General features: G+C 38.4%; 3 protein-coding genes across 3 annotated transcripts; 2 read left to right on the top strand and 1 right to left on the bottom strand.

Annotated features, from left to right (window-relative positions):
* The first annotated feature begins 1,354 nt into the window (after positions 1 to 1,354).
* Fam92 (CBY1 interacting BAR domain containing protein Fam92) lies at positions 1,355 to 5,307 on the top strand. The gene is made up of 6 exons (XM_067767576.1): positions 1,355 to 1,551; positions 3,072 to 3,231; positions 3,466 to 3,606; positions 3,814 to 4,248; positions 4,507 to 4,707; positions 4,955 to 5,307. Exons 1-6 carry the CDS (start codon positions 1,412 to 1,414, stop codon positions 5,153 to 5,155), a joined length of 1,278 nt encoding a protein of 425 aa, XP_067623677.1. The 5' UTR covers positions 1,355 to 1,411; the 3' UTR covers positions 5,156 to 5,307.
* Positions 5,308 to 5,660: 353 nt separating this feature from the next.
* Positions 5,661 to 7,855, bottom strand: LOC137240806 (heat shock factor-binding protein 1). The gene is made up of 2 exons (XM_067767575.1): positions 7,621 to 7,855; positions 5,661 to 6,403 (listed from the first exon to the last, which is right to left on the bottom strand). Exons 1-2 carry the CDS (start codon positions 7,717 to 7,719, stop codon positions 6,248 to 6,250), a joined length of 255 nt encoding a protein of 84 aa, XP_067623676.1. The 5' UTR covers positions 7,720 to 7,855; the 3' UTR covers positions 5,661 to 6,247.
* Positions 7,856 to 9,858: 2,003 nt separating this feature from the next.
* On the top strand, positions 9,859 to 10,546 carry ND-B14.5B (NADH dehydrogenase (ubiquinone) B14.5 B subunit). The gene is made up of 3 exons (XM_067769968.1): positions 9,859 to 10,062; positions 10,128 to 10,271; positions 10,332 to 10,546. Exons 1-3 carry the CDS (start codon positions 9,894 to 9,896, stop codon positions 10,379 to 10,381), a joined length of 363 nt encoding a protein of 120 aa, XP_067626069.1. The 5' UTR covers positions 9,859 to 9,893; the 3' UTR covers positions 10,382 to 10,546.
* Positions 10,547 to 23,856: the final 13,310 nt, after the last annotated feature.

Raw genomic sequence — 23,856 nt, 5'->3', positions numbered from 1 at the left:
CTACCGGAAGTTGAATGACGTTACGAAAAAGGATAGCTACCCATTGCCAAGAATTGACGACACTCTGGACTCGCTATCTGGTACGAAATGGTTTTCCACACTGGACTTGAAAAGCGGCTACTGGCAAGTGGAGGTGAAGGAGGAAGATAAAGAGAAAACAGCCTTCAGTGTCGGTGATGGTCTTTGGCAATTTACAGTGATGCCTTTTGGACTTTGTAATGCACCAGCCACTTTTGAGAGACTCATGGACCAGGTACTGAAAGGACTACATTGGAAAACATGCTTGGTGTACCTGGACTACATCATCATATTGGGGAAGAACTTTGATGAGCATCTTAAGAATTTGGAGGAAGTTTTCCAGAGAATAGCTGGCGCTGGTCTGAAGTTAAGTCCCAAAAAGTGTACGCTGTTTAAAAAGGAAGTAAATTATTTGGGTCACAAGGTAACGACAGAAGGTATCCGTACAGCGAATGAAAAGATAGAGACAGTAAAGGATTGGCCAAGACCACAGAATCTGCATGAATTGAGAAGTTTCCTTGGGCTGTGCACATATTACCGCCGATTTTTACCAAATTTTGCCAGCGTAGCCCATAGTCTCCACGAGCTAACAAGAAAAAATAAAGCTTTTGAATGGAAGAAGGAGCAAGAAGTAGCTTTCCAAACATTGAAAGAGCGTTTGTGCACTGCCCCAATGTTGGCATATCCGATTCCAGGAGCAACGTTTATTCTAGATACAGATGCGAGCGGATATGCTATAGGAGGCGTTTTATCACAACTGGTCGATGGACAGGAGAAGGTAGTTGCATATTACAGCCGTTCAATTGGAAAACCAGAGAGGAACTATTGCGTTACACGGAGAGAGCTGTGGGCATTGGTAGAGTGCATTAAACATTTCCACAAATACCTCTACGGCCAGCGATTCCGCGTCAGGACAGATCACGCAGCGTTGAAATGGCTTCTGCAGTTCCGTAATCCGGAAGGACAATTGGCACGGTGGATCGAGCGACTACAAAGCTATGAATTTTCCATTGAGCATCGAAAAGGTAGTACCCATGGAAATGCTGATGCAATGTCACGAAGACCATGTAGTTTGGAATGCAAGCACTGACGTGCTCAGCGAGCTGCATAATGGTCCAAATGGAGGTCTTCTTGGAATCACGAAGACGCTCGAGAAGATTAAACAGAGATTCTATTGGGTTGTTGCCTGTACGGCCCAATCATATAACTCTTGGCTATTCGCCGCCAGATGGCAGTATTAACAAAAGCAGTGTCATCCAAACTGTCGCTGCCATGGTTTCAAAAAGGCGGTTGATAAATAAATTCGACACAACAAAAAATAGTTGGAAACCAAAAATTTGCAAAGAAGGAAATCCCCAAAGAATTACGAATATAGGAACAGACATCAATAGCAATGTTTCGTCGCGGTAAATTACATTTTCTCAGCACAAAAGATGATAGAATCAAAATCATGAATGACCGTATCAATTCGACGGAGAAGCATTTGTTGGAAATATGTGCCACTTTCGCTGCATGCACGAGGAAGATCGCCAAGTAAGTCGCTTATTGATGCATTTCAATAAGTCGGGAGGGATGTGTGGATCTTGGTCTTTACTTGCCTTTATCTTAAAAGATTCTTCTCCAAATGGAACACTTAGGACCATACTATAAGTCAGCTCGAGCTATTTGTTTCACAGTGCTGGAGTAGTGTCAGTAAGTAGACCGTGTTAGAGTGCAAAGAAGCTCTATAAAGACATGGAACAGCGAAAAACTCATATCTACGTCCGATTCCTGTCACATGGGTGAAGATGGTAACGCAAATACGGATGAGTTGCTAAGAATGATGCAACGGTTAAATTATGTTTAGTATTAGGATTGGTTTAAAGGATTTCTCTCCTAGAGTGGCATGCGATCAACGAATCCCAAAAAGCGGGGCTATAAAGTGTCAAAGATCTTGGGCAAGACTTTTGACATTAGACGAACAAAGCTAATTTTATTATATGGAAAGGCTTTTTCACAGAAGTGCCGGTTGCTGGATGCATTGTGTATGCATTGTGTCCTGGTCTTGCAGTCGTCAGGTTAGGACTCCAGCTATAATTTTCTTTGCTACTCGTCGAAAAAAATATTTATAGATCTTACGAAAGAATTTCCTCCCGACCATTCCCAGAGCCATTTCATCCTATGTTGTCAACATGCATGCTAATTGGCCGTTCAGCAGAATCGACCTAAGAGGTTAAGGTAGAAATGTATCGTACACATATTTAGCATGCAAGGCTCTGGCGGACCCAAGCTCCTCATTGAACTAGGACGTGGCTGGCGGAATGGGCTAGAGGGTTCAGTGTGGTCATTTTAAATCGTTCCCAAGATGATTTGCTTTGTACCTTAAAGGTGCCTGATATCGGAACGTGATGGAAATATATCCGGCAAAGGACTATCGACATCGACAAAACCCCCTAAAACTATTAGGAAGTCTCCTTGTCGCTACAAGAAGAAGCAGAAGGAAATTCACCAAATAGCCTTCGCATTTAGTATTGTTTTTAACTTAGCTCCGTCGTTGAAGAAAGTTCCCGCGTTCATTCTACGGAAAGTAAAGTAAAATAGAGTGCTAGAAATGGTTTGTCGGTTTAAAAAAAAAATAAAAATAAATGTTAGGCGCGATAACCTCCGAAGAGATCTAAGGCCGAGCTTCTCTTCCAATTTGCGTCGTGCTCCTCTTGATTTTCCCTACAAATTGGCCGGACGGGACCTACATGTTTTATGCCGACTCCGAACGGCATCTGCAGCAGATGAGTTTTCACTGAGAGCTTTTCATGGCAGAAATACACCCGGAGCGCTTGCCAAACACTGCCGAGGGGCGACCCCGCTTAGAAAAATTTTCTTCTAATTGAAAAACCTTATTTCTAAAATTTTGATGTTGCTTTGCCCGGGGTGTGAACCCAGGGCATACGGTGTTGTAGGCGGAGCACGCTACCATCACACCACGGTGGCCGGTTTTAGGTCCCACAATTAAGGACTTACAAGTTTATTGCCCATCATGCAACAATACCGATGCAACTTTTTTCCTTGCTTTGCAGATATCGCAACACCTTCGACGAGTTAGGACAAAAAGTCAAAAATTATGCTGACGAGGAAAAGATCAATTATAGTTTAAGTGACGGTCTAAATTCTATTACGACTTGTATAACGGTACAAGCTGATTATATGGACTTACTGGTGCATCGGATGGAGATGAAGGTATGTGGTACCTATGAAATATGTAAAAACGTATGAAAAGAACAAAATTTAAGAAGACAAGATAACCAACAAGATATTTAAAATTTAAGGCAAGGCACCAGTCTTAACATGAGTCCTGAGATCTAACATAACCTTACCTTATATAACATAACCTATAAAATTGTAAATTTTTTTAGTTTTGTTTTACAAGCATCATTAGTTGCAGATATTTTGGTCCACTGTTTTAATTCACAGATCGTTAACGAGTTAAGTCAATTTGAAAATCTTTGCAAGACAACACGAGAAAATTTACGTACAGCAACAATTGCACGGGACAAAGAAGTACTAAAGCAACAACAATTGATTGAAATTAAATCGAAATTTACAGCAAATAACGTAAGTTACAAATACCTGTTTGAATAGAGAGTGCCCAAACTTCGACTTTTCGTCTGTGGGTTCGGCCACAATATTTGGGCTCCGGATCGGCCAATATTTGATCACTGAAAAAAAAATTGTTCTCCGCGCACTTAAAATTTGATGTTCGCACATTCTCGAATTTTAAATTTGCTCATATAATTTTATTAATAACTGTCAATCCTCTAGACCGCTGCCGCCGATTCCGAGCTAGTCAAAGCCAAAATGGAAGTAAATCGCACTAATAAAGAAATCGATGATATCATCAATAGTTTTGAACAGCGCAAATTGGCTGAGCTCAAAACGTTATTAACAGATTTTATACTTATTTCAATGAAATATCATACAAAAACATTGGAAGCGCTTTCGGCGAGTTATTATGATATTTCAAATATTGATGAACGTGCAGATTTTAGTGAATTTCAAAAGCTCATGAAAACTAAAACAGAACCAGCAGCACGAAAGCTTACGTTGAAGAAAGGTATGAGATCACAATCAATGGATAGCCTAGATCATGAGACACTTTTGAGTCCATTGAAGAGACGCAACAAATTGACAAGGAGCAATAAAAGTTTGGTGGGAAAAAGTGATGAAAGTGAAGAAGAAGATGATGATGATGAAGAGGTACTTTTTGCTAAGTGAAATTCCCACACAATAAGGGACTGCAAACAACACAGTAGAAGGCCAATACTGCAGTGTAAATAATTTCTTAGGCTAGGTTTATGCCACTTTTGAGATGATAATGTCATATGTTTTTATAGTACTATTATTCCGGCCATTTTATTATTATCTTAAAGCTCTGCATATATGTATTTTTAAATCGTGAGCTTAGTTAAGCAAATATGTACTTCAATCTTTTGTTTTCGTTTTTTCTTTTCCAAGGATGACGAAGATGCGTCTGACACTAATACTAACGATGAAGAAGAGCAATCTGGGACCGCATCCGATGATGATGATGAAGGCACCGAGAGTATTTCCGAAGCTAAACCATCCACAGAAACAGTCAACAGCAATAAGAATATTGATGAACGAAAATCTAAGGAGCAAACTAAAAAAGCTTTTCGAGCTACTTCCACATCGCACGTAAGAACCAAAAAATAAACGAATTGAAAATCAGCGTAGTTTATTATTGAAAGCAGCTTCAGAGCTGCATTAGCTTTAACAATTGGCTTATTTTAATTGGCGAATAAATTTGTATTCTTATTTTTATGTAGTGCTACGATGATGTAGTAGAAAAGAATTTTTTGTTTACTGACGGCAAAAAAAAAATAGCTAAAATATTTTATTAATTTATAAAACTGAATAAATATGCCACCTCTCACTCTCTCAGGTCAGCAAGTCACAAAGTCAACATAAGCAATTTGCTGCCAAAAGTGGCAGCGGCGTTGGTATACCCACGCTACATAAACGTGCATCTGCGCCACAATTTGGCAGCAAGGAACATCAATTAAAGAGTAACCCTAGTAATGTAACAATGACACTGGATGGGCCGAGTACTCGCTTAGTAACAATTGTTGAATCGAAAAAATAAATCGCATATGTTATAGATATGTTTTCTAGATAGATATGTATGTAACAGAGTATGTATGTAGAAAAACTATTTAAATACATGCTAATGTAAGCTCATTACATATATACATAGATTATACAATATTATATGAAGTCAGCTTTTACTAAAAAGGTTCTAAAATAAAAGAGGATGTGTTATTGAGTTAATTAATTGATTTATAGACTAATCTGCAAATGTGTACGAAAAAATTGGTTTAGGCTGAAGACGTGTGTTGCAATTTTACGTGGGTACCTACCACGTATAATCGCACAGTATTCTAAAACACATAGGTCAAAGTCCGTTGATCATCAGCTCAACAAAGACAGAGTAAAGAATTCATTCAGAATGATGTGGCTCATTCCAGTACAAAAGACCGAAAATGCAATATGACCTTTACTAGCGCCACACAAAAACCATCAAAAGTACTCATTACGTGCTAAGTTAGCACACAGTTTTCTAGTTTATCATTATTAAGAAAACCGATCACTAATAATACTAATTCATTTATTCTTTGAAGTAATTCATGGAACACAAATAATTATTATATAAGAACTCAATTCAAATTAACTAATAATTCATCTTTTTTTCAGATATGGTGTATAATTGTATCCATTTGATTTTAAAAGCAAGTAATATTGATAGCTAATTTCCTTACTAATTTTTGTATTCACCCATTTAAAAAATACCAAAAATTAGTTAAAAAAAATTGTGTTTTACAAGAGCCAATTATTGAATATCATAATTAAACTTAATCTTTATGCTGAAAAATACATACATAAGTCTATGACAAAAGGAATTCATGAATTTTCCCATCTTTTTTTTAGGCTTGTTTTTCAGCATAATTACCAAGAAGTCGCTATTCATAACTTAAAAATGTATTTAAGTGCTTGAGTGCGTTGACTTACATGAAGTATATATGTATATGCGGTTGGTTTTCTGTGCACATTTATAAAAGTAGGTATGTATGACTATGAGTTTGTTTGCATGCATGCCTTAATGTTAAATCATTTTTTTTTTATGATAAACCACTTATTACTATTTCTGTGCTTATGTAAACTTGTCTGATTTTAATTTTTACTTTTCCGGTCCCTCAACGCCTGCTTGATTCATTAAATCAGCGATACTCTTCTCTAAATCATCTATTCTATTGCCCATATCATCGATGCGTGTAATTATTTGATCCGACATTGTTTGGAATTTGTCTTGAACGTTTTGCAGAAGGTTTTGCACCTATAATTCAAAAAGATATGTAACAATAAGTAAACAAAATTCATAACTTAGTGCAAATTAAAATGTATTTTAGATGTAAGTGCAAAAAGTTCCTTCTACGCAACTTAGTTGCCATGGATTTTGTGTACACAAGCACAAATTGGGAGTGGCGTGTAACCGGAAAGTGCTGCTTTCGTGTATAGCAGCCTTTGTTTAGTATTCAGCATATATATTTTGGTAATAGTCTAGTTGAGAGGTCGAATGCTAATACGCGTCAAAAAATATCGAGAGAAGTGTCAAAAGACGCGTATTAATCTCGAGAACAATAATCCGAAGGCGGAAAAGAAAAATTTTGTCTCTGTCCGGAGATATTTGCAGTTGAAGTTGGCGATTTTCATGTGGTTATTGTTGTGTTAGTATCCCGAAAAAAAATTGTGCATCACCGTGGCGGTAACCACGGTTATACCACACACCCGGACTTTGCATGGCGTAGCCCAGGGTTATTTTTTATAAGCGCGGCCGAAGGCCGCCAACGCAGAAAGATGTTCTGCGCAAAAATACTATGAATCCCACCCCCGGTTTCGGAGGTACCCGCGGGTCTTTTTCGGTTTTTCGTTAATATCTTTTGAACGAGTTAAAATTTTTATTTGAGGGGTCGACTGCTAATACGCTACAAAAAATATCGAGAGAGGTGTCAAAAACCCGTATTAATCTCGAGAACAATAATCCGATGGCGGAAAAGAAAAATTGTATCTCTGTCCGGAGATATTTGCAGTTGAAGTTGGCGATTTTCATGTGGTTGTTGTTGTGTTCGTACCCACAAAAAAAATTGTGCATCACCGTGGCGGTAGCCACGGTTATACCACACACCCGGACTTGGCATGGCGTAGCCCAGGGTTATTTTTTATAAGCGCGGCCGAAGGCCGCCAACGCAGAAAGGTGTTCTGCGCAAAAATACTATGGATCCCACCCCCGGTTTCGGAGGTACCCACGGGTCTTTTTCCCGTTTTTCGTTAATATCTTTTGAACGAGTTAAAATTTTTATTCTCCGCCTTCGGATTATTAATACTGATGTTAAGACGCGTCGTTCGACACCTCTTCGATATTTTTGGTAGCGTATTAGCAGTCGACCCCTCAACTAGACTATTACCTATATTTTTTTTTTTTTTTTTTGTTTAGTGGACGAAAATAGCACTAACCTGATAGACAAAGATTATAATTCATCTGTTTTTACTCACATAAATCGTCAGTTCCTGCATATTCTTTGGGTCCGCATTACTGTTCAATGAGTAGTTCTGATCTAAATCGCTATCAATATCATTTTTAATATCCGCCATTTTTGAATTTTTGTTTCACTGAGTTTGTGTTTTTACGGTTTTTATTAATCTGTGTTTTAGAAAAGTATAAAAACTAATTTGTTCGCAAGTATTCCGTTTAGTAAACCAGACACAACAAAATTTCAATGGAAAATGTCAAATGGCAGCAGCTGACATTTGGGTTTTTTTGTTTACCGTGGTTGCCAGGGTTATAAAGCACAGGGTGATTGCGAGATGATTAAGGCGGTGCCACAATAACATTTTTCATATAGATGCGTTTAACACAAGCTTATGCATTCCAATAACATCGCCACAATCAATCAATATGTTGCGTTTGTAAATATGAAGGAACTTCAGACGTGGCAATTGAAGTTTATTACGCCTTGCCCATTCACATACAAAATTTCGCGAAGCACTGCTATAAACATTCTCCCTATACAACAAAAATACTTGCTAACCTATTTTGTGTCGTAGTCGATTGTTATATTGCAGTTTTTAATTGCGAAAAATGTTAGAAAATTTACCAGCCAGTGGGAAAAATAATTTCACTTGCAAAGTTTGCCAACACCCTTAGCCAAAGCATCTGTCAAATTTTTCTTCTTATGCTTTGCTTGGAACAAAATAGGGGAGTTGGCTACTTTTCACTATCAGATGGCGTTAGTGTCGCTCATTCTACCATTCTCCATAAAAATACGTGCAATATACTCATAATACATACCCTTCAAAAAACGCAAGTACTCCATAAATAATGTAATGAATACTCCATTCCCTTCAAAAAACGCGAGTACTCTATAAGTAATGTAAGGAATACTCTTTTGGGAGTATAGGACTGCTCCCAATCTAATCTGTATTCATACAAAAAATGTGCTCCAATTAACATTGCGATATCCTAGGAGAGGAGTAGGTGATCCCACTCTCGCTTTGTTTGCGAGTATTCCATAGAGTACATACGTGAGAGTACATTCCAAACGACTTTCACTGTAGTACTCCATGGAGCACCCACAGAGGATCATATGCCAAAGTACTAAAGAGGAATTGTGTTGTTGGAAAGAATTATCGGTGTGAATTTAATTTAAAATGAAAGTAAATGAAGAGGGGCAATACAACTTTTATATTTTATACTACGAATATTCTTATGTTATTTAGCATTTGCGTGAATAAAGAAACTAATATTTCTGTATACTATAGTATGTATACATAAAACCAGTGCGCTGTTGCATTTTATCAGAGTTGCCAAAGTAAAATTTTATTATAGGTTATTTGTATGCAATATTTTACTTTTGGCAACTCTGTTCGATCGTCATCGTGTCGTGATGACGGTCGTTAAAAAATGAGCAATGATCGGCTGATGGTGGTCCGCAAACGCATTGCAAAGGAGAATTGTTAGAGTACTCCAACATGAAGAAAATGGAACACGTAATCCAACAATTTTTGCAGGGTATTTTCAAAAATTTTCATTATTATTCAATTTTGCATCATGAAAATATAACATTCTCTTTTAAATATTTTTTACGTGGATATTAATTTTAATAAAAATAAAGCATCCTACACTTTATACGATTAATACAAATAGTTTGAAATTACTATTACGTAGCAAAAAAGTAGAAGATAAACACAAAAAACTTACATTTCAATTTTCTTCTAATTCGATGCAGCGTCGACAATTTCGACAGATTCGATTTTCGATGTTCGATAGCCAGTGAAGATCGAAATTCGAAAAATGCTCATAATAGGGGCATGGTTCAACTATACATGGTTGGCTCATCTGTAAAGCAACAAAATATGTCTGTTCAAATTATCAAAATCTGTGTATTGGTGTTGGTGCGAATGGTATGGAATGGAAACATAAAACTTAGCAGTTTTTGTATGTGTAAGTAAAATGTTGCCAATGTGTTGGTTACATTTTGAGTTTGCCATATCCTTTTGACAATCCCTTCGACCATGCAATGACATAAATAAAATCAGCTGATGAGATGAGCCAACCTGTATAATTGAACCATGTAATAGGGGCCAATAATTTAGTACTTTTGTAGAAGTAAATACTGCCGTATAGAGCTGCCGAAAAAGTGATTGAGTAATTGAAGTGGTTGACATCACCTTTATTATTTCATCATGAGCAGTGGCCACACCAACAGCTGTTCAATTGACATTTGTGTTGTGTTTTGGGACGGTGCCCAAAACGATTGGAAGAAACAATGGCAGGAAATATGTCGGACGTAATTGATCCAATAAAATTGTTGACCGATAAAGGAGAAAGAAAAGAACCATTCTTAAAGCCGTATTTTAATCCTCTTGTTTGTTCTATATTAGGATTTGGTTGCGCAATTTTTGTGAATTATGGCTTTCGGAAGCCCGCTTTCTCAGGTAGGTTTGCTGTGACGTAACTTTATTATTTAGGTGTTTCTTATATTTTGGTTTTACTTTTCTAGGCATTCAAACTCACTTATTATTTTCGGCCATTGGTGGCGGCCTCGGCTATTACTTCGACAACAGTCGCAATGAATACTTTGCCAAACGTGATGCTGTGTTAAAGCATTATATAGAATTGCATCCAGATGATTTCCCACCAATGGGTAAATAAAATAATAAATTGTTTATTTTCAACTTAAGTAATATATTTTAAATCCTTATAGTTCGCCAGAAATACGCCGACGTTTTGGAACGATGGGTGCCAATCCGTTAAAGAGACTATGGATATAGCATTGTCGTCGTAACATTTGTAGTTACTACCTGAGGCGACTTCAGAAACAACATAAGTTAATTGATATAAAATCAACGTAGTTTATTTAATTGGATATGCACAGCGAGTATGAAATAAAGTTATCTATTGAATTTAAAGTTTGAAAAATTAGTGCAAATTATCTGTGAGGAACATGTACTTTGGTATACTTAATACATTAACGAAACCAATGCGTATTTGTAACTGCAATATCCAACTACAGCAGGCTGATATAGTAATGGCACTTTCCGCATTCTCAACCGACAAATTCAGGATTGCAGCTTACCCCGCGGGTATATATTTCCTCAATACAGAAACATTTGCGATGGTGTTACGGTACTCTTCACAAAGTTGTGTTGTATTAACGATAAAGACATTCCCCGTGTTATCGATGTTGATGGTCCTTTCCCGGATATAGATCCGGTACGTTCCGGTAACAGAGCATCATTAATGTACTAGCCGGACCATCTCGGGAACGATTTATATGGCCACATTAAAACTTCAAGGCCATCCCTCCCTCCCCACCCCCTAGTTCCATGAGGAGCTTGGGGTCGCCAGAGCCTCGTCTGTTAATGAAGGTTGACAATTGGGTTAGAGAAGCTATATATTGCGCTAGCACCTTAATGGTGCTGTGTTACCAGAGCGTACCGGATCTGTATCCAGCAAAGGACCATCGCATCGATAATACTCCCCAAAGCCTTCGGGGAGCAACCTTATCGCTACAACAAAAACAACAGCCTTCAGATTAAAGAGGTGTTTTAAGTGTTAACAGACTAAGATTAGCAACTTAAAAGGTATCAAAGAGTACTAGCGTGCAACTCAATACGTCCTCTACAAGGCCTTCATCTCTTAGTACCAATATCCTGCTTTCTTGTTAGGTGGCACTGCTAACTCTGTATGGCGTGCATATAGGTAAGGTGAGTTGACTTGAATGTTTGAACGTTTTAATCATCTTGCTGTTATAGTGTTAATTGCGAAAAAACTCTGTAGTGTTAGTACCATTTAATAGCGGCTCCGCTTTCTGAGGGTTTTCAAAACAGTTTAATCCGTGCGACATCCAGCGACACCTTTTGCTAAAGTAAACTCATATTTTGGTAAAATATCAGCACTTCAAAGCCCTGGAAAACTTTCCATATTCATAACGCACAATTCGTAAACATTTTTCTACTCAACCATAGATATATGTATGTATACTGGCATCGGTTATTGGTGCCTTAACCTAAGACCTAAGATAAGTATGTGATAACTTCATGAAATAGAAAATGTAAAAAAGTTCGAAACGAAAAATAATCTCCAACATGTGAATAAATACGCCAACGCAAACATTTATAGAATAGGGGTATGGGGGAAAGCAAGACCTAATTGTTAGCTATGGTATCGTTATGACTAAGGCGTTATTTTATGACTTCAATAACGTTGACTTCGAAAGAGTTCGTTGGATCAGCTATTTTACACGGAGTTTGCCAGTACCTCAAAGTTGTTACGCAATTTTCTTTTTATCTCATGATCTTTCCCTACACGAGAGAACCTTACAGTAGTGATCAAACTTTGGTCTCACAAGTTAAGTCATTTACATGCTTACCACTTTCATCATTGTAAACTTTACCAAGTAGCGCAACTAACAGCTGTTCGCTCGAAATTAGCACACACACACACAAACATGTTTTTGTTGTTGGTGTTGTAGCGATAAGGTTGCTCCCCGAAGGCTTTGGGGAGTGTTATCGATGTGATCGTCCTTTGCCGGATACAGATCCGGTACGCTCCGGTACCACAGCACCATTAAGGTGCTAGGCCGACCATCTCGGGAACGGTTTATGTGGCCACATTAAACCTTCAGGCCATCCCCTCCCTCCCCACCCGCAAGTTCCATGAGGAGCTTGGGGTCGCCAGAGCCTCGTCTGTTAGTGAAACAGGATTCGCCGCGGATAGGTGAGGCTGACAATTGGGTTTGGAGAAGCTATATATTGCGCTGGCAACCTGAAGAGTTGCGCTACACGCCCCTTGAATCTGGTATTTTAGTCGCCTCTTACGCCAGGCTTACCTACCGCGGGTATATTCTTACCCCCTTACCCGCTGGGGGTTATTCACAAACATCACTAATGGCCATATTACGGAAATCTTGAGGGAAATTGAAGTTAAATTTTTAAACAGACAAAATGTTAAAATTTTGGAATATATAGCGTCTAGGACACCTTAATTCCAGTAATTGAAAGAAAATGTTAAGTATTTAATTATTGTTTCTAAATTTATCTCTAATATTGATACAATGATTGAAGTTATATTGATCCAATGCAACTCAGTTCTTCCTACTGTACTTCATTCCACTCCATTCGAGTGCCTTCCACTATATTCGCAACATAACTTCAATTTAAGCTGCCAAACTATATAGCATTGTGAATGATCGCAAAGTATGATATCTTATCTGTCAACTGCCTGACAGGATGTTCAATATGGCTACTTTTTAGCGTTTTGACAGGGTGTTCAATATGGCGGCGCATATCTTCAGCGGTGATAGAATTAGAAGCAGAATGAGACAGCGATAGTCAATTACAAATCAGGTGATCCAATCACTTTGGAATTTTGACGTCTATGCAGAAGATATCACACTTAGTTATCATTCACAATGCTATATAGTAAACAATGACTTTCATTGCATACAATCAAAAATATTTATTTATTTACCCTCAATCATAACAATTTGAACATGATATATAAAAAAAATATCGCCCTCTCGACTGCTGAGTGGAATGTCACCATATCTCAACTGCTGTTTCGAAAAATACCTATCTCAAAATGTTTCGAAATTCGGTGTTCTGTCGAGTAAGGGCGATATTCCACTCAACAGTGAATTTATAACAACTATTTATGATATATTGGATCTTAAAAAGTTGTTAACTCTTTCATTTGTTACATCTGTAAATAAACTCGGAATACTGAGCATATCACAACCACCGTGTGCCACCGCACAAAGTTTGTTCTTCACAATTGCTCCTGCTCCAGAATCTCCTGAACACAAATTACTTCCACTGCATCCAGCACAAATGATTGTGTTTGGTAAAATCATCGGGGTTTCAATATTGGCATAAATGTTCTGGCATTGATCCTTTCGTATTATAGGAATTTTAATAGTTTTGATAAAATAATTAGGAGGCGTATCATTTGAATTCAGCGAACCCCATCCACTAACTTGCATTACCCTGCCCGGTACTAATAGGGACTCGCAAAGGTTTACTGGTATTACTCTCTTACTCTTTATAAAAGGTTTATGCACTTTAATCACAGCAACATCCATATATGGTAATCCTTGAGTATAAGCAGGATCTTGAATTATATTTTGCACTTTGCGTTTTTGTCCCCTTCTTGTGTCTATTTCACCTATATCGACTACACCAGCTAGAAGCTGAATATCGCTCCATTGTTCCCCGAATACGCAATGCGCAACTGTAACAACCGATTTCAAAGTGACTAAGGAACCAACACACTGATACATGGAAGAAATAAATATTGATACAGAATGTGGGCTGTCCTCTATTTCTATATCTACGCCATTTATCATGCGAAATTCCGCATTCGTGTAGGACAACAGGCAGCTAAGAGCAACAAAGAGAATAGCGAAATGAATTCGGGAATTCATTTTAGTTTAAGAACCACTTTTTATGTATAAAATACGCCGAGATTAATTTTTTAGGCGCTATTTATACACACCTATTCGTCATGTGATTAAAAAATAAGCAAAAACTTGCCGGAACTTTAAATAACAAAAATACATCTTAATTAACGTCAAGGCCAGCCGCGTAGTAACGGGGGAGCCGGCCGGCTGATGATCTGGTTGTTTTGTTGAAAGAAATAGGGGAAAAGGCTAAAACAAAGTTCAAAGAAATGTTTCTTGATGCTAAAGAAATAGCTGAATCGATGGAAGCGAAGATTGAAGTTCCTAGTTTGTCAAAAAAAAAAAAAAAAAAAAAAAAACGAGAAAACTACAAAAACAGCTCAGCAGAAGAAAATAATTGCAAATCAATATTCCTCCCTTTCATCGATCACTTCATATCTGCAGTGTCTAATAGATTCATCAAGCATAAAAACACATGGTCCATTATTGAATATGTCATTCCCGATAAATTGGTGAGAAAAGTAGGTGAAAACGGTTCTGAAACTGTCTAAAAAATAATGGATCAGTGGCCAGCACTTACTGGAACAGCGGTATCTATGGTGAAAAATGAAGCCCTACTATGGAGACCACGTTGGATTTGAGCAGAAGAACGCCCAAACACATTCATCGATGCATTAAATCTTTGTAATGAAGAACTTTTTCCACACCTTTTCAAGTTTTTGAAGATTAGCTATAACCATTGCCAGCAGTGAACGATGTTTTTCAATATTGAGACGTTTGAAAAATTGGATAAGGAATTCAACCGGAGAAGATAGGCTGAATGGACTTGCCCTATTAAGTATCAATAGAAATATTGATATCACAGTGGAAGAAGTCATTGACCGATTCTCTCAAAAACAGAGGAAAATAAATTTGTAATTTTGCTTTTTACTTTTAATTATTACAACAACAATTTCAATAAATGGATCACTGAATAATTGCAATACTATTTCCTCCCAATAACATTATTCTATACAATAAGTACTTATCATCACTTAACAAAATTTGAATTTTAAATTTTGTGACGACTCCCTCCCCAATAATTATTTTACTACGCCCAACGCTTTTATTTAATTGCTCGTGTTCCAATGAAACGTTAACCAAATACGGACAGAGATTTAACATGCAAATGCAACAACAATGTGAACCATATGGAAAACCGTTTTACTTAAACATTGTTTTAATTATTTTATTTGTTTGTTTTCTTCGTTGCGCGCCACACCTTCGTTTGTTTATGTTTTCATTTACGCAGTCTGTTCTGGTTATCCAATAAAAAAGTATTGCTTGTACCAAAGAGGATAGATATATATATATCTTTGATTGTACTTGGATTTTCTAATTGATCGGTTGATAGTGATTTTGAAAAAACTTAACGAAGTAAATATTAATATGGGTCCACACTTCGGCTATATTTCGAGACCCTAGCCTCCCAGTTGTATGAAAATTATCCTGTACTATAGCACTCATCAACAGCTTTCATTTGATATGCATATTGTATAAACACATTCTAATCCCTCGCTGGCAGTACTTGGGGAAAAGATAAAGAAACGCTCATGACTACATACAAAGCAATTAGCCAGCCGATTACGAGCTAGACGTCACCCATATGGTCGCCAAGCCTAAAAATTGCCCACTGGAAGAAGCTACAGGCCTGCCAAAATACTCCTCTCAGAATCGCCACGGGCTGTCTTCTTATGTCCCCAGAACACGATCTGCATAATGAGGCGAGAATACTCCCCATCAGGGAGAGAAATGAGATGCTGACCAAACATTTCCTGTTGAATACCCAGAAACCTGAGCATTCCAACAGACACCTGATGAGCCAGCACCGCCTAGGGGCTTAAGGAGTCATCTCCGTAAGCATTTTGAGGAAATACGGCACCTGAGAACCCAGCCGTATGAAGCGAAAAAACACAAGCAGGTCCTTGGTGAACTCCGCAAACAGGCGTCAGACCTTTATGCCGGGAATTGCCCGGTGAATCCAGTACTCAAAGAAAAGTATCCAAAACTCGCGGAAGAGGAACGCATACTCCCCAGGGAAACGCGTGTCACTCTTGCTCAACTTCGTTCTGGATACTGTAACAGGTTAAACTCTTACCTATCCAGAATCAACCCCGACATACAAAATGTATGCCCCGCTTGCAATGGGTCCCCACATGACACCAACCATCTCTTTAATTGTAATGTGGAATCAACGCCTCTAACACCCCTTTCCTTATGGTCCACCCCTATTGAAACAGCAAGTTTCCTTGGACTCCCGTTAGAGGATATTGATGACAATGTGTGATCGGTCGCGGCTGTTAGGTGGGGCGAAGCACTGCTACAACAACAACAACAGGGGTACCGGGTCCACGTTTTGGCCTATATCTCGAAACCCTAGTCACCCAGCGGTATGGAAATTATCCTGTACTATAAAGCTAAGGCCACACTGAGCTGCACTACACTGCGCTGCAAAATATTCTTCGCATGTATTCTTATGGAACAATTCACACCTAGCGGCAGCAGCACTGCGCGGCGCGGCCATGAGCGGCAATGTTGATTAAATAGGCAAACAAGTGAAGCGCCGCTGCCGCTACATGTCGCACCGCTTAGTGTGCACGCACTTTTACACTCATCAACAGCTTTCATTTGATATCCATATTGTATAAACACATTCTAGGGGTACCCGGGTCCACGTTTTGATCTCAAGACCCTAGGCACGTAGCGAAAAAAAGGTAAACGTTGGCCGATTCTCAGACCTACCTAACAAAATTTCATGAGAATCGGTTCAGCCGTTTCGGAGCAGTTAAGCCTCTAACACCGTGACAGAAGAATTTTATATATTAGATAGTTTAAAAAAAATTTTTGTTTAGTATTTAGTAAAAATGTATGACTTTTTTCAAAAATTAATTTCTCAAAAAACGTTATCTTTTTTTTGCTTAAACTTTTTCGATATTGGGTGAACAGTTCATATTTCAACTTGGCTAAATGCCGAAACTTGTTGTTTTCGAGATATGAATTTTTGAATATTAAACATTTTTTTCCCCCATTTATTGATACAATGCCGTACAGCGTACAATAACTTTGTCAAAAATTAACCGATTCTCATGATTTTTTCTTTGAAATGTTCGTTATTACTTTTAATTTTATATAAATTTATAAAAAATTGCATATAGTTAAAAAAAATATTTTTTAGTATTTAGTAAAAATTTATGACTTTTTTTTTCAAAAATTAATATTTCACCAAAAACGGTTACTGTTTTTTGTTTAAACTTTTTCTATATCGAGTGAGCAGTTTATATTTCAACTTCGGTAAATATCCATTAGCCAAAACTCGTTGTTTTCGAAATATGAATTTTTGAATATTAAACTTTTTTTCGCCATATATTGATGCAATAGATATCAGCATAGAAGGCGATCAATGCCAAATGCTTAAAATTAATAAAAAATATCACATTTGTTATTGAAAACATTCATTTGTTGTAATTTTTCAGAAAAAACACGTGTTTCATTATTTTGACCAAAGAACAACATACTGAAAGTTCATTGAAATCAAAAATCCTGTCCTCGCGGACCGGGTGCCTTGAAATGGAATGAGTCCTTTATTGTTTTTCGAAGTATTCTCCATGATAATCAATACACTTTTGCATGCGTTCAAATCAATTTTCGTAGCACTTTTTCCACTCCGATTGAGGTATTGAGGATTGAGCTTTTGTCAAATTATGCGAAATCCAACGCGAACAAATTTTTTTCACAGCTAAATGTTCATGCAATATCTTATTGATGCTCGTCATACCAATGCCCAGGGATGCCTCAATCTCACGATGGGTCGTATCACGATCTTGCAATATAAGTTCGCGCACAGCGTCTATGTTTTGTTGCACAACAACTGATTTTGGACGACCTTCACGACTTTCGTCCCTGAGCGAACGGCGGCCACGATGGAATTCGTTATACCAGCGTTTCACAGTGGCAAAGGATGGGGCTTCATCACCAAAAGTGGTATTCATTGTTTTGGATACGTTATGACTAAGAGACTTATTTTTTGTGGAATATGTTTGTAATTTTTGCGTTATATATGCAAGTGCTATAATTAACTCATGTGCCAGTGCTGAAATGCCGACGGCTTTTGCATTTTTCATTTAACCCTTTCAGCCCCGCACCTGAACCGGCTATCAGAAAATTTTTTTTTCATAATTTCCGTGATTACTAGACCTAAATTAAGGCATTTTGAAAATTTTGGAATTTGGAAATATCGGATCACAAGATATTGAACTTTGGGCCGTTGAAGAAGTATTTCATGCCATTAGAAATGAAAGCGAGTTTTTGAAAACTATATTTTAATCCTTTATTTTTAAGAACATTTTTTGGTAGTATAATTACTTACTTATGATACGCTAGAAAACAATTTTTACTTGTATTACAAAATAGGTGGATACCACATTTTTCACATGTCCTGTCTTACAAAGACGGCACCGATCTTTATTTCCCCAAACAACCCAATGTTCATTTCCATCATATCTCTTCGATTTCGGTGGATTATATGTAACTTTACGTCGTTTGGAACTAGAACTGGGTGCAAAGGAGACGGAGGTGACCGAATCCATTTTCTCTAGTTCCACGTTATTTCCACTGGGCCTTCCTTTATTCCTTTGTAAAGAACTTGAAGAGGGCGGGGCAACATTTAGCAACTCATTCGCTAATTCCATTGGAAATTTTATAAGTGGCATATGCTTTGCATTAGGCTCTACCATTTTGAGGTGCTTGCGGTACAAAAGCCAGGAATTCGTAATTGCCTTTCCCAAACAGCAGTAAAAGATTCGCATGTACCATTTAACAGATCGATGATTGCCTTTATAAAGTTCCATAAGCATATCAGAGGGATCAACTCCCCCCATGTGCTTGTTGCATTCTGATACAATAGCTGGTCTTGGGAAATCTATAAATTGCTTGTCTTTTGCGCTCCAACGACGACATGTTCCAATTGGCTCATCTCCAACAAATGTAAATAACTGCAGTCAACTTTAGCTCTTGGGACCATGCCATTTTGAAATTTGAAAGCTTAATCACACCCAAATATAACAAAATCCCACAATATCGAAAAATGTCCTCCTTAGTGCATTTAAGTTCAGACCCGCACGCTTGAAGTGCATATAAGTTAGTCTCTTTTACAATCATTCAATCGCTGCATCGTCAAAAAATGAACGGAAACATGGGGTTTTCCTCCATCGCAGCGTAGACAAATAAATAAATAAATAAATAAATAAATAAATAAATAAATAAATATGAAATTGTTGTTATGCCGGCGGCTTTTGCGCATAGAAGTGGTCCAAAGGTAATGTTTAGAAAGCTTGCCTTTATTTCTGAAAAGTAATTAAAATCTTATAAAACCTTTGTACATATTATGTATAAATAGTATGTGTTCAAAGAAATCCATACATATTGTGACGAATATTAGTGACACTAACGCCCCGATTCTGAGCGTTACCGATAAAATAGTACCCAGAACATTATGTAACCGAATATTGTTACCAGTTCTTTTATCCGCGATTCTGGCCTAAGTGGTAACGCTGTCATTACCGAAAAACTCACCAGTGTCTGTGGAGAAATTGGAAAGGTAGTTTTCTTCGCTTTCGCGGTTGCCACTTTGGTCCATTTGGGCCAAAAATGGTCCCTTCCAACCCCATTTGGTCCGCTGGTCCCTTTTCTTCAATTTTGGTCCTTTTTAGACAGTAGACACGATTGGTACTTTTCTTTCTTTTTTACTCAGGTAAAAATTCACAATATTGCCCAAAAATTCGCCACAATTTCGTTAGCTGCCATATAATTTTGAATTTACTGCAATGGAACTCACCATAAAAAATTGCTCAGTCAATAAAATGTACCAGAACAATAACTTTTCACCTAGGATATAATTTAGGCCAGGCTATAAAAAGAAAAGTGTTGGCAAACACATTGTCGTTAATTGTTGATGAAATAACCGACTAAAAAAAAAAACTCTTTTTATACTCAGTTGAGCAGAGCTCACAGAGTATATTAACTATGATTGGATAACGGTTGGTTGTACAGGTATAAAGGAATCGAGATAGATATAGACTTCCATATATCAAAATCATCAGTATCGAAAAAAAATTTGATTGAGCAATGTCCGTCCGTCCGTCCGTCTGTCCGTTAACACGATAACTTGAGTAAATTTTGAGGTATCTTGATGAAATTTGGTATGTAGATTCCTGGGCACTCATCTCAGATCGCTATTTAAAATGAACGATATCGGACTATAACCACGCCCACTTTTTAAAAAAAAAAATTTTTTAATTCAAATTTTAACAAAAAATTTAATATCTTTACTGTATATAAGTAAATTAAGTCAAAATTCAACTCCAGTAATGATATGATGCAACAAAATACAAAAATAAAAGAAAATTTCAAAATGGGCGTGGCTCCGCCCTTTTTCATTTAATTTGTCTAGGATGCTTGTAATGCCATAAGTCGAACAAAAATTAACCAATCCTTGTGAAATTTGGTAGAGGCTTAGCTTATAGGACGATAACTGTTTTCTGTGAAAAAGGGCGAAATCGGTTGAAGCCACGCCCAGTTTTTATACACAGTCCACCGTCTGTCCTTCCGCTCGGCCGTTAACACAATAACTTGAGCAAAAACCGATATATCTTTACTAAACTTAGCCCACGTACTTATCTGAACTCACTTTATCTTGGTATAAAAAATGGCCGAAATCCGACCATAACCACGCCCACTTTATCGATATCGAAAACTACGAAAAATGAAAAAAATGCCATAATTCTATACCAATAACTGGATTGGTTTATTGACGCAAAATATAACTTTGGAAAAAACTTTGTAAAATGGGTGTGACACCTACCATATTAAGTAGAAGAAAATGAAAAAGTTCTACAAGGCGAAATCAACAGCCCTTGGAATCTTGGCAGGAATACTGTTACCCGACAGATGATTTTCTGGATCACCTGGTCCACATTTTGGTCGATATCGCGAGAACGCCATCACATATACATCTAAGGGCCACTCGCTTTTAAAACCCTCATTAATACCTTTAATTTGATATCCATATCGTACAAACACATTCTAGAGTCACCCCTGGCCCACCCTAACGGCGATATCTCGAACAGGCGTCCACCTATAGACCTAATGTCCACTCCCTCTTAAAATGCTTAGTAACACCTTTCGTTTGATACCCATATCGTACAAACATTCTAGAGTCACCCCTGGCCCACCCTAATGGCGATATCTCGAAAAGGCGTCCACTTATAGACCTAATGTCCACTCCCTCTTAAAATGCTCAGTAACACCTTTAGTTTGATACCCATATCGTACAAACATTCTAGAGTCACCCCTGGCCCACCCTAATGGCGATATCTCGAAAAGGCGTCCACCTATAGACCTAATGCCCACTCCCTCTTAAAATTCTCAGTAACACCTTTCGTTTGATACCCATATCGTACAAACATTCTAGAGTCACCCCTGGCCCACCCTAATGGCGATATCTCGAAAAGGCGTCCACCTATAGACCTAATGCCCACTCCCTCTTAAAATGCTCAGTAACACCTTTCGTTTGATACCCATATCGTACAAACATTCTAGAGTCTCCCTTGGTCCACCTTTAAGGCGATATCTCGAAAAGGCGTCCACCTATAGAACTAAGGATTACTCCCTTTTAAAATACTTAATACCACCTTTCATTTGATACCCATATCGTACAAACACATTCTAGAGTCACCCTGGCCCACCCTAATGGCGATATCTCGAAAAGGCGTCCACCTATAGACCTAATGCCCACTCCCTCTTAAAATGCTGAGTAACACCTTTCGTTTGATACCCATATCGTACAAACATTCTAGAGTCACCCTTGGTCCCCCTTTATGGCGATATCACGAAAAGGCGTCCACCTATAGAACTAAGGACTACTCCCTTTTAAAACACCCATTACCACCTTTCATTTGATACCCATATCGTACAAACACATTCTAGATTCACCCCTAGCCCACTCTAATGGCGATATCTCGAAAAGGCGTCCACCTATAGACCTAATGCCCTTTACTTACTTACTTAATTGGCGCTTAACCGTCTAAACGGTTATGGCCGTCCAACAAGGCGCGTCAGTCGCTCCTTCGCTCCGCCAACCGGCGCCAATTGGTCACACCAAGGGAGTTTAAATCGTTTTCCACCTGGTCCTTCCAACGGAGTGGGGGCCGCCCTCTACCTCTGCTTCCATAGGCGGGTTCCGATAGAAACACTTTCTTGGCCGGAGCATCATCTTTCATTCGCATAACATGGCCTAGCCAGCGCAGCCGCTGCGTTTTAATTCGCTGGACTATGTTGATGTCTGCGTATAGCTCGTACAGCTCATCATTAAATCTTCTTCGGTACTCGCCATCGCCAACGCGTAGAGGTCCATAAATCTTTCGAAGAACTTTTCTCTCGAACACTCCCAAAGCCGCTTCATCTGCTGTTGTCATGGTCCATGCTTCTGCCCCATATAGCAGGACGGGTACGATAAGTGACTTGTAGAGTATGATTTTCGTTCGCCGAGAGAGGACTTTACTTTTCAATTGCCTACCTAGTCCAAAGTAGCATTTATTGGCAAGATTGATTCTTCGCTGGATTTCAGTGCTGATGTTGTTGCTAATGTTGATGCTGGTTCCCAAATAAACGAAGTCTTTTACTATTTGGAAATTATGGCTGCCAACAGTAGCGTGGTTGCCAAGGCGCATATGCGCTGACTCTTTGCTCGATGACAGCAGGTACTTCGTTTTGTCCTCATTCACCATCAAACCCATCTTTACCGCTTCTTTTTCCAGCTTGGAGTAAGCAGAACTAGCAGCGCGGGTGTTTAGGCCGATGATATCAATGTGATCAGCATATGCCAGTAATTGCACGCTTTTATAGTATATTGTTCCAGTGCGGTTAAGTTCTGCAGCTAGTATAATTTTCTCCAGCATTAAATTAAAGAAATCAGTCACCCTGGCCCACCCTAATGGCGATATCTCGAAAAGGCGCCCACCTATAGACCTAATGCCCACTCCCTCTTAAAATGCTCAGTAACACCTTTCGTTTGATACCCATATCGTACAAACATTCTAGAGTCACCCCTGGCCCACCCTAATGGCGATATCTCGAAAAGGCGTCCACCTATAGACCTAATACCCACTCCCTCTTAAAATGCTCAGTAACACCTTTCGTTTGATACCCATATCGTACAAACACATTCTAAAGTCACCCCTGGCCCACCCTAATGACGATATCTCGAAAAGGCGTCCACCTATAGACCTCATGCCCACTCCCTCTTAAAATGCTCAGTAACACCTTTCGTTTGATACCCATATCGTACAAACATTCTCAAGTCACCCTTGGTCCACCTTTATGGCGATATCTCGAAAAGGGGTCCACCTATAGAATTAAGGATTACTCCCTTTTAAAATACTCATTACCATCTTTCATTTGATACCCATATCATAAAAAAACACATTCTAGTGTCACCCCTGGCCCACCCTAATGGCGACATTTCGAAAAGGCGTCCACCTATAGACCTAATGTCCACTCCCTCTTAAAATGCTCAGTAACACTTTTCGTTTGATACCCATATCGTACAAACATTCTAGAGTCACCCCTGGCCCACCCTAATGGCGATATCTCAAAAAGGCATCCACCTATAGACCTCATGCCCACTCCCTATTAAAATGCTCAGTAACACCTTTCATTTGATTCTCATATCGTACAAACACATTCTAGAGACACCCCTGGTCCACCTTTATAGCGATATCTCCAAACGGCGTCC

The sequence above is a fragment of the Eurosta solidaginis genome, chromosome 2 (assembly GCF_040869045.1).
Source record: "Eurosta solidaginis isolate ZX-2024a chromosome 2, ASM4086904v1, whole genome shotgun sequence".
NCBI lineage: Eukaryota > Metazoa > Arthropoda > Insecta > Diptera > Tephritidae > Eurosta > Eurosta solidaginis.
This window is presented reverse-complemented; position numbering and strand designations above follow the sequence as displayed.

What these genes read in the sequence shown, in the direction of transcription:
- LOC137240806 (XM_067767575.1), bottom strand. Translation starts at nt 7,719, where the DNA reads ATGGCGGATATTAAAAATGATATTGATAGCGATTTAGATCAGAACTAC. An exon ending in TGCAGGAACTGACGATTTAT is followed by an intron (nt 6,404 to 7,620) that starts GTGAGTAAAAAC and finishes TTTGAATTATAG; the next exon opens with GTGCAAAACCTTCTGCAAAA.
- ND-B14.5B (XM_067769968.1), top strand. Translation starts at nt 9,894, where the DNA reads ATGGCAGGAAATATGTCGGACGTAATTGATCCAATAAAATTGTTGACC. An exon ending in TCGGAAGCCCGCTTTCTCAG is followed by an intron (nt 10,063 to 10,127) that starts GTAGGTTTGCTG and finishes TTACTTTTCTAG; the next exon opens with GCATTCAAACTCACTTATTA. An exon ending in AGATGATTTCCCACCAATGG is followed by an intron (nt 10,272 to 10,331) that starts GTAAATAAAATA and finishes AAATCCTTATAG; the next exon opens with TTCGCCAGAAATACGCCGAC.
- Fam92 (XM_067767576.1), top strand. Translation starts at nt 1,412, where the DNA reads ATGTTTCGTCGCGGTAAATTACATTTTCTCAGCACAAAAGATGATAGA. An exon ending in AAGATGATGATGATGAAGAG is followed by an intron (nt 4,249 to 4,506) that starts GTACTTTTTGCT and finishes TTCTTTTCCAAG; the next exon opens with GATGACGAAGATGCGTCTGA. An exon ending in GAGCTACTTCCACATCGCAC is followed by an intron (nt 4,708 to 4,954) that starts GTAAGAACCAAA and finishes TCACTCTCTCAG; the next exon opens with GTCAGCAAGTCACAAAGTCA.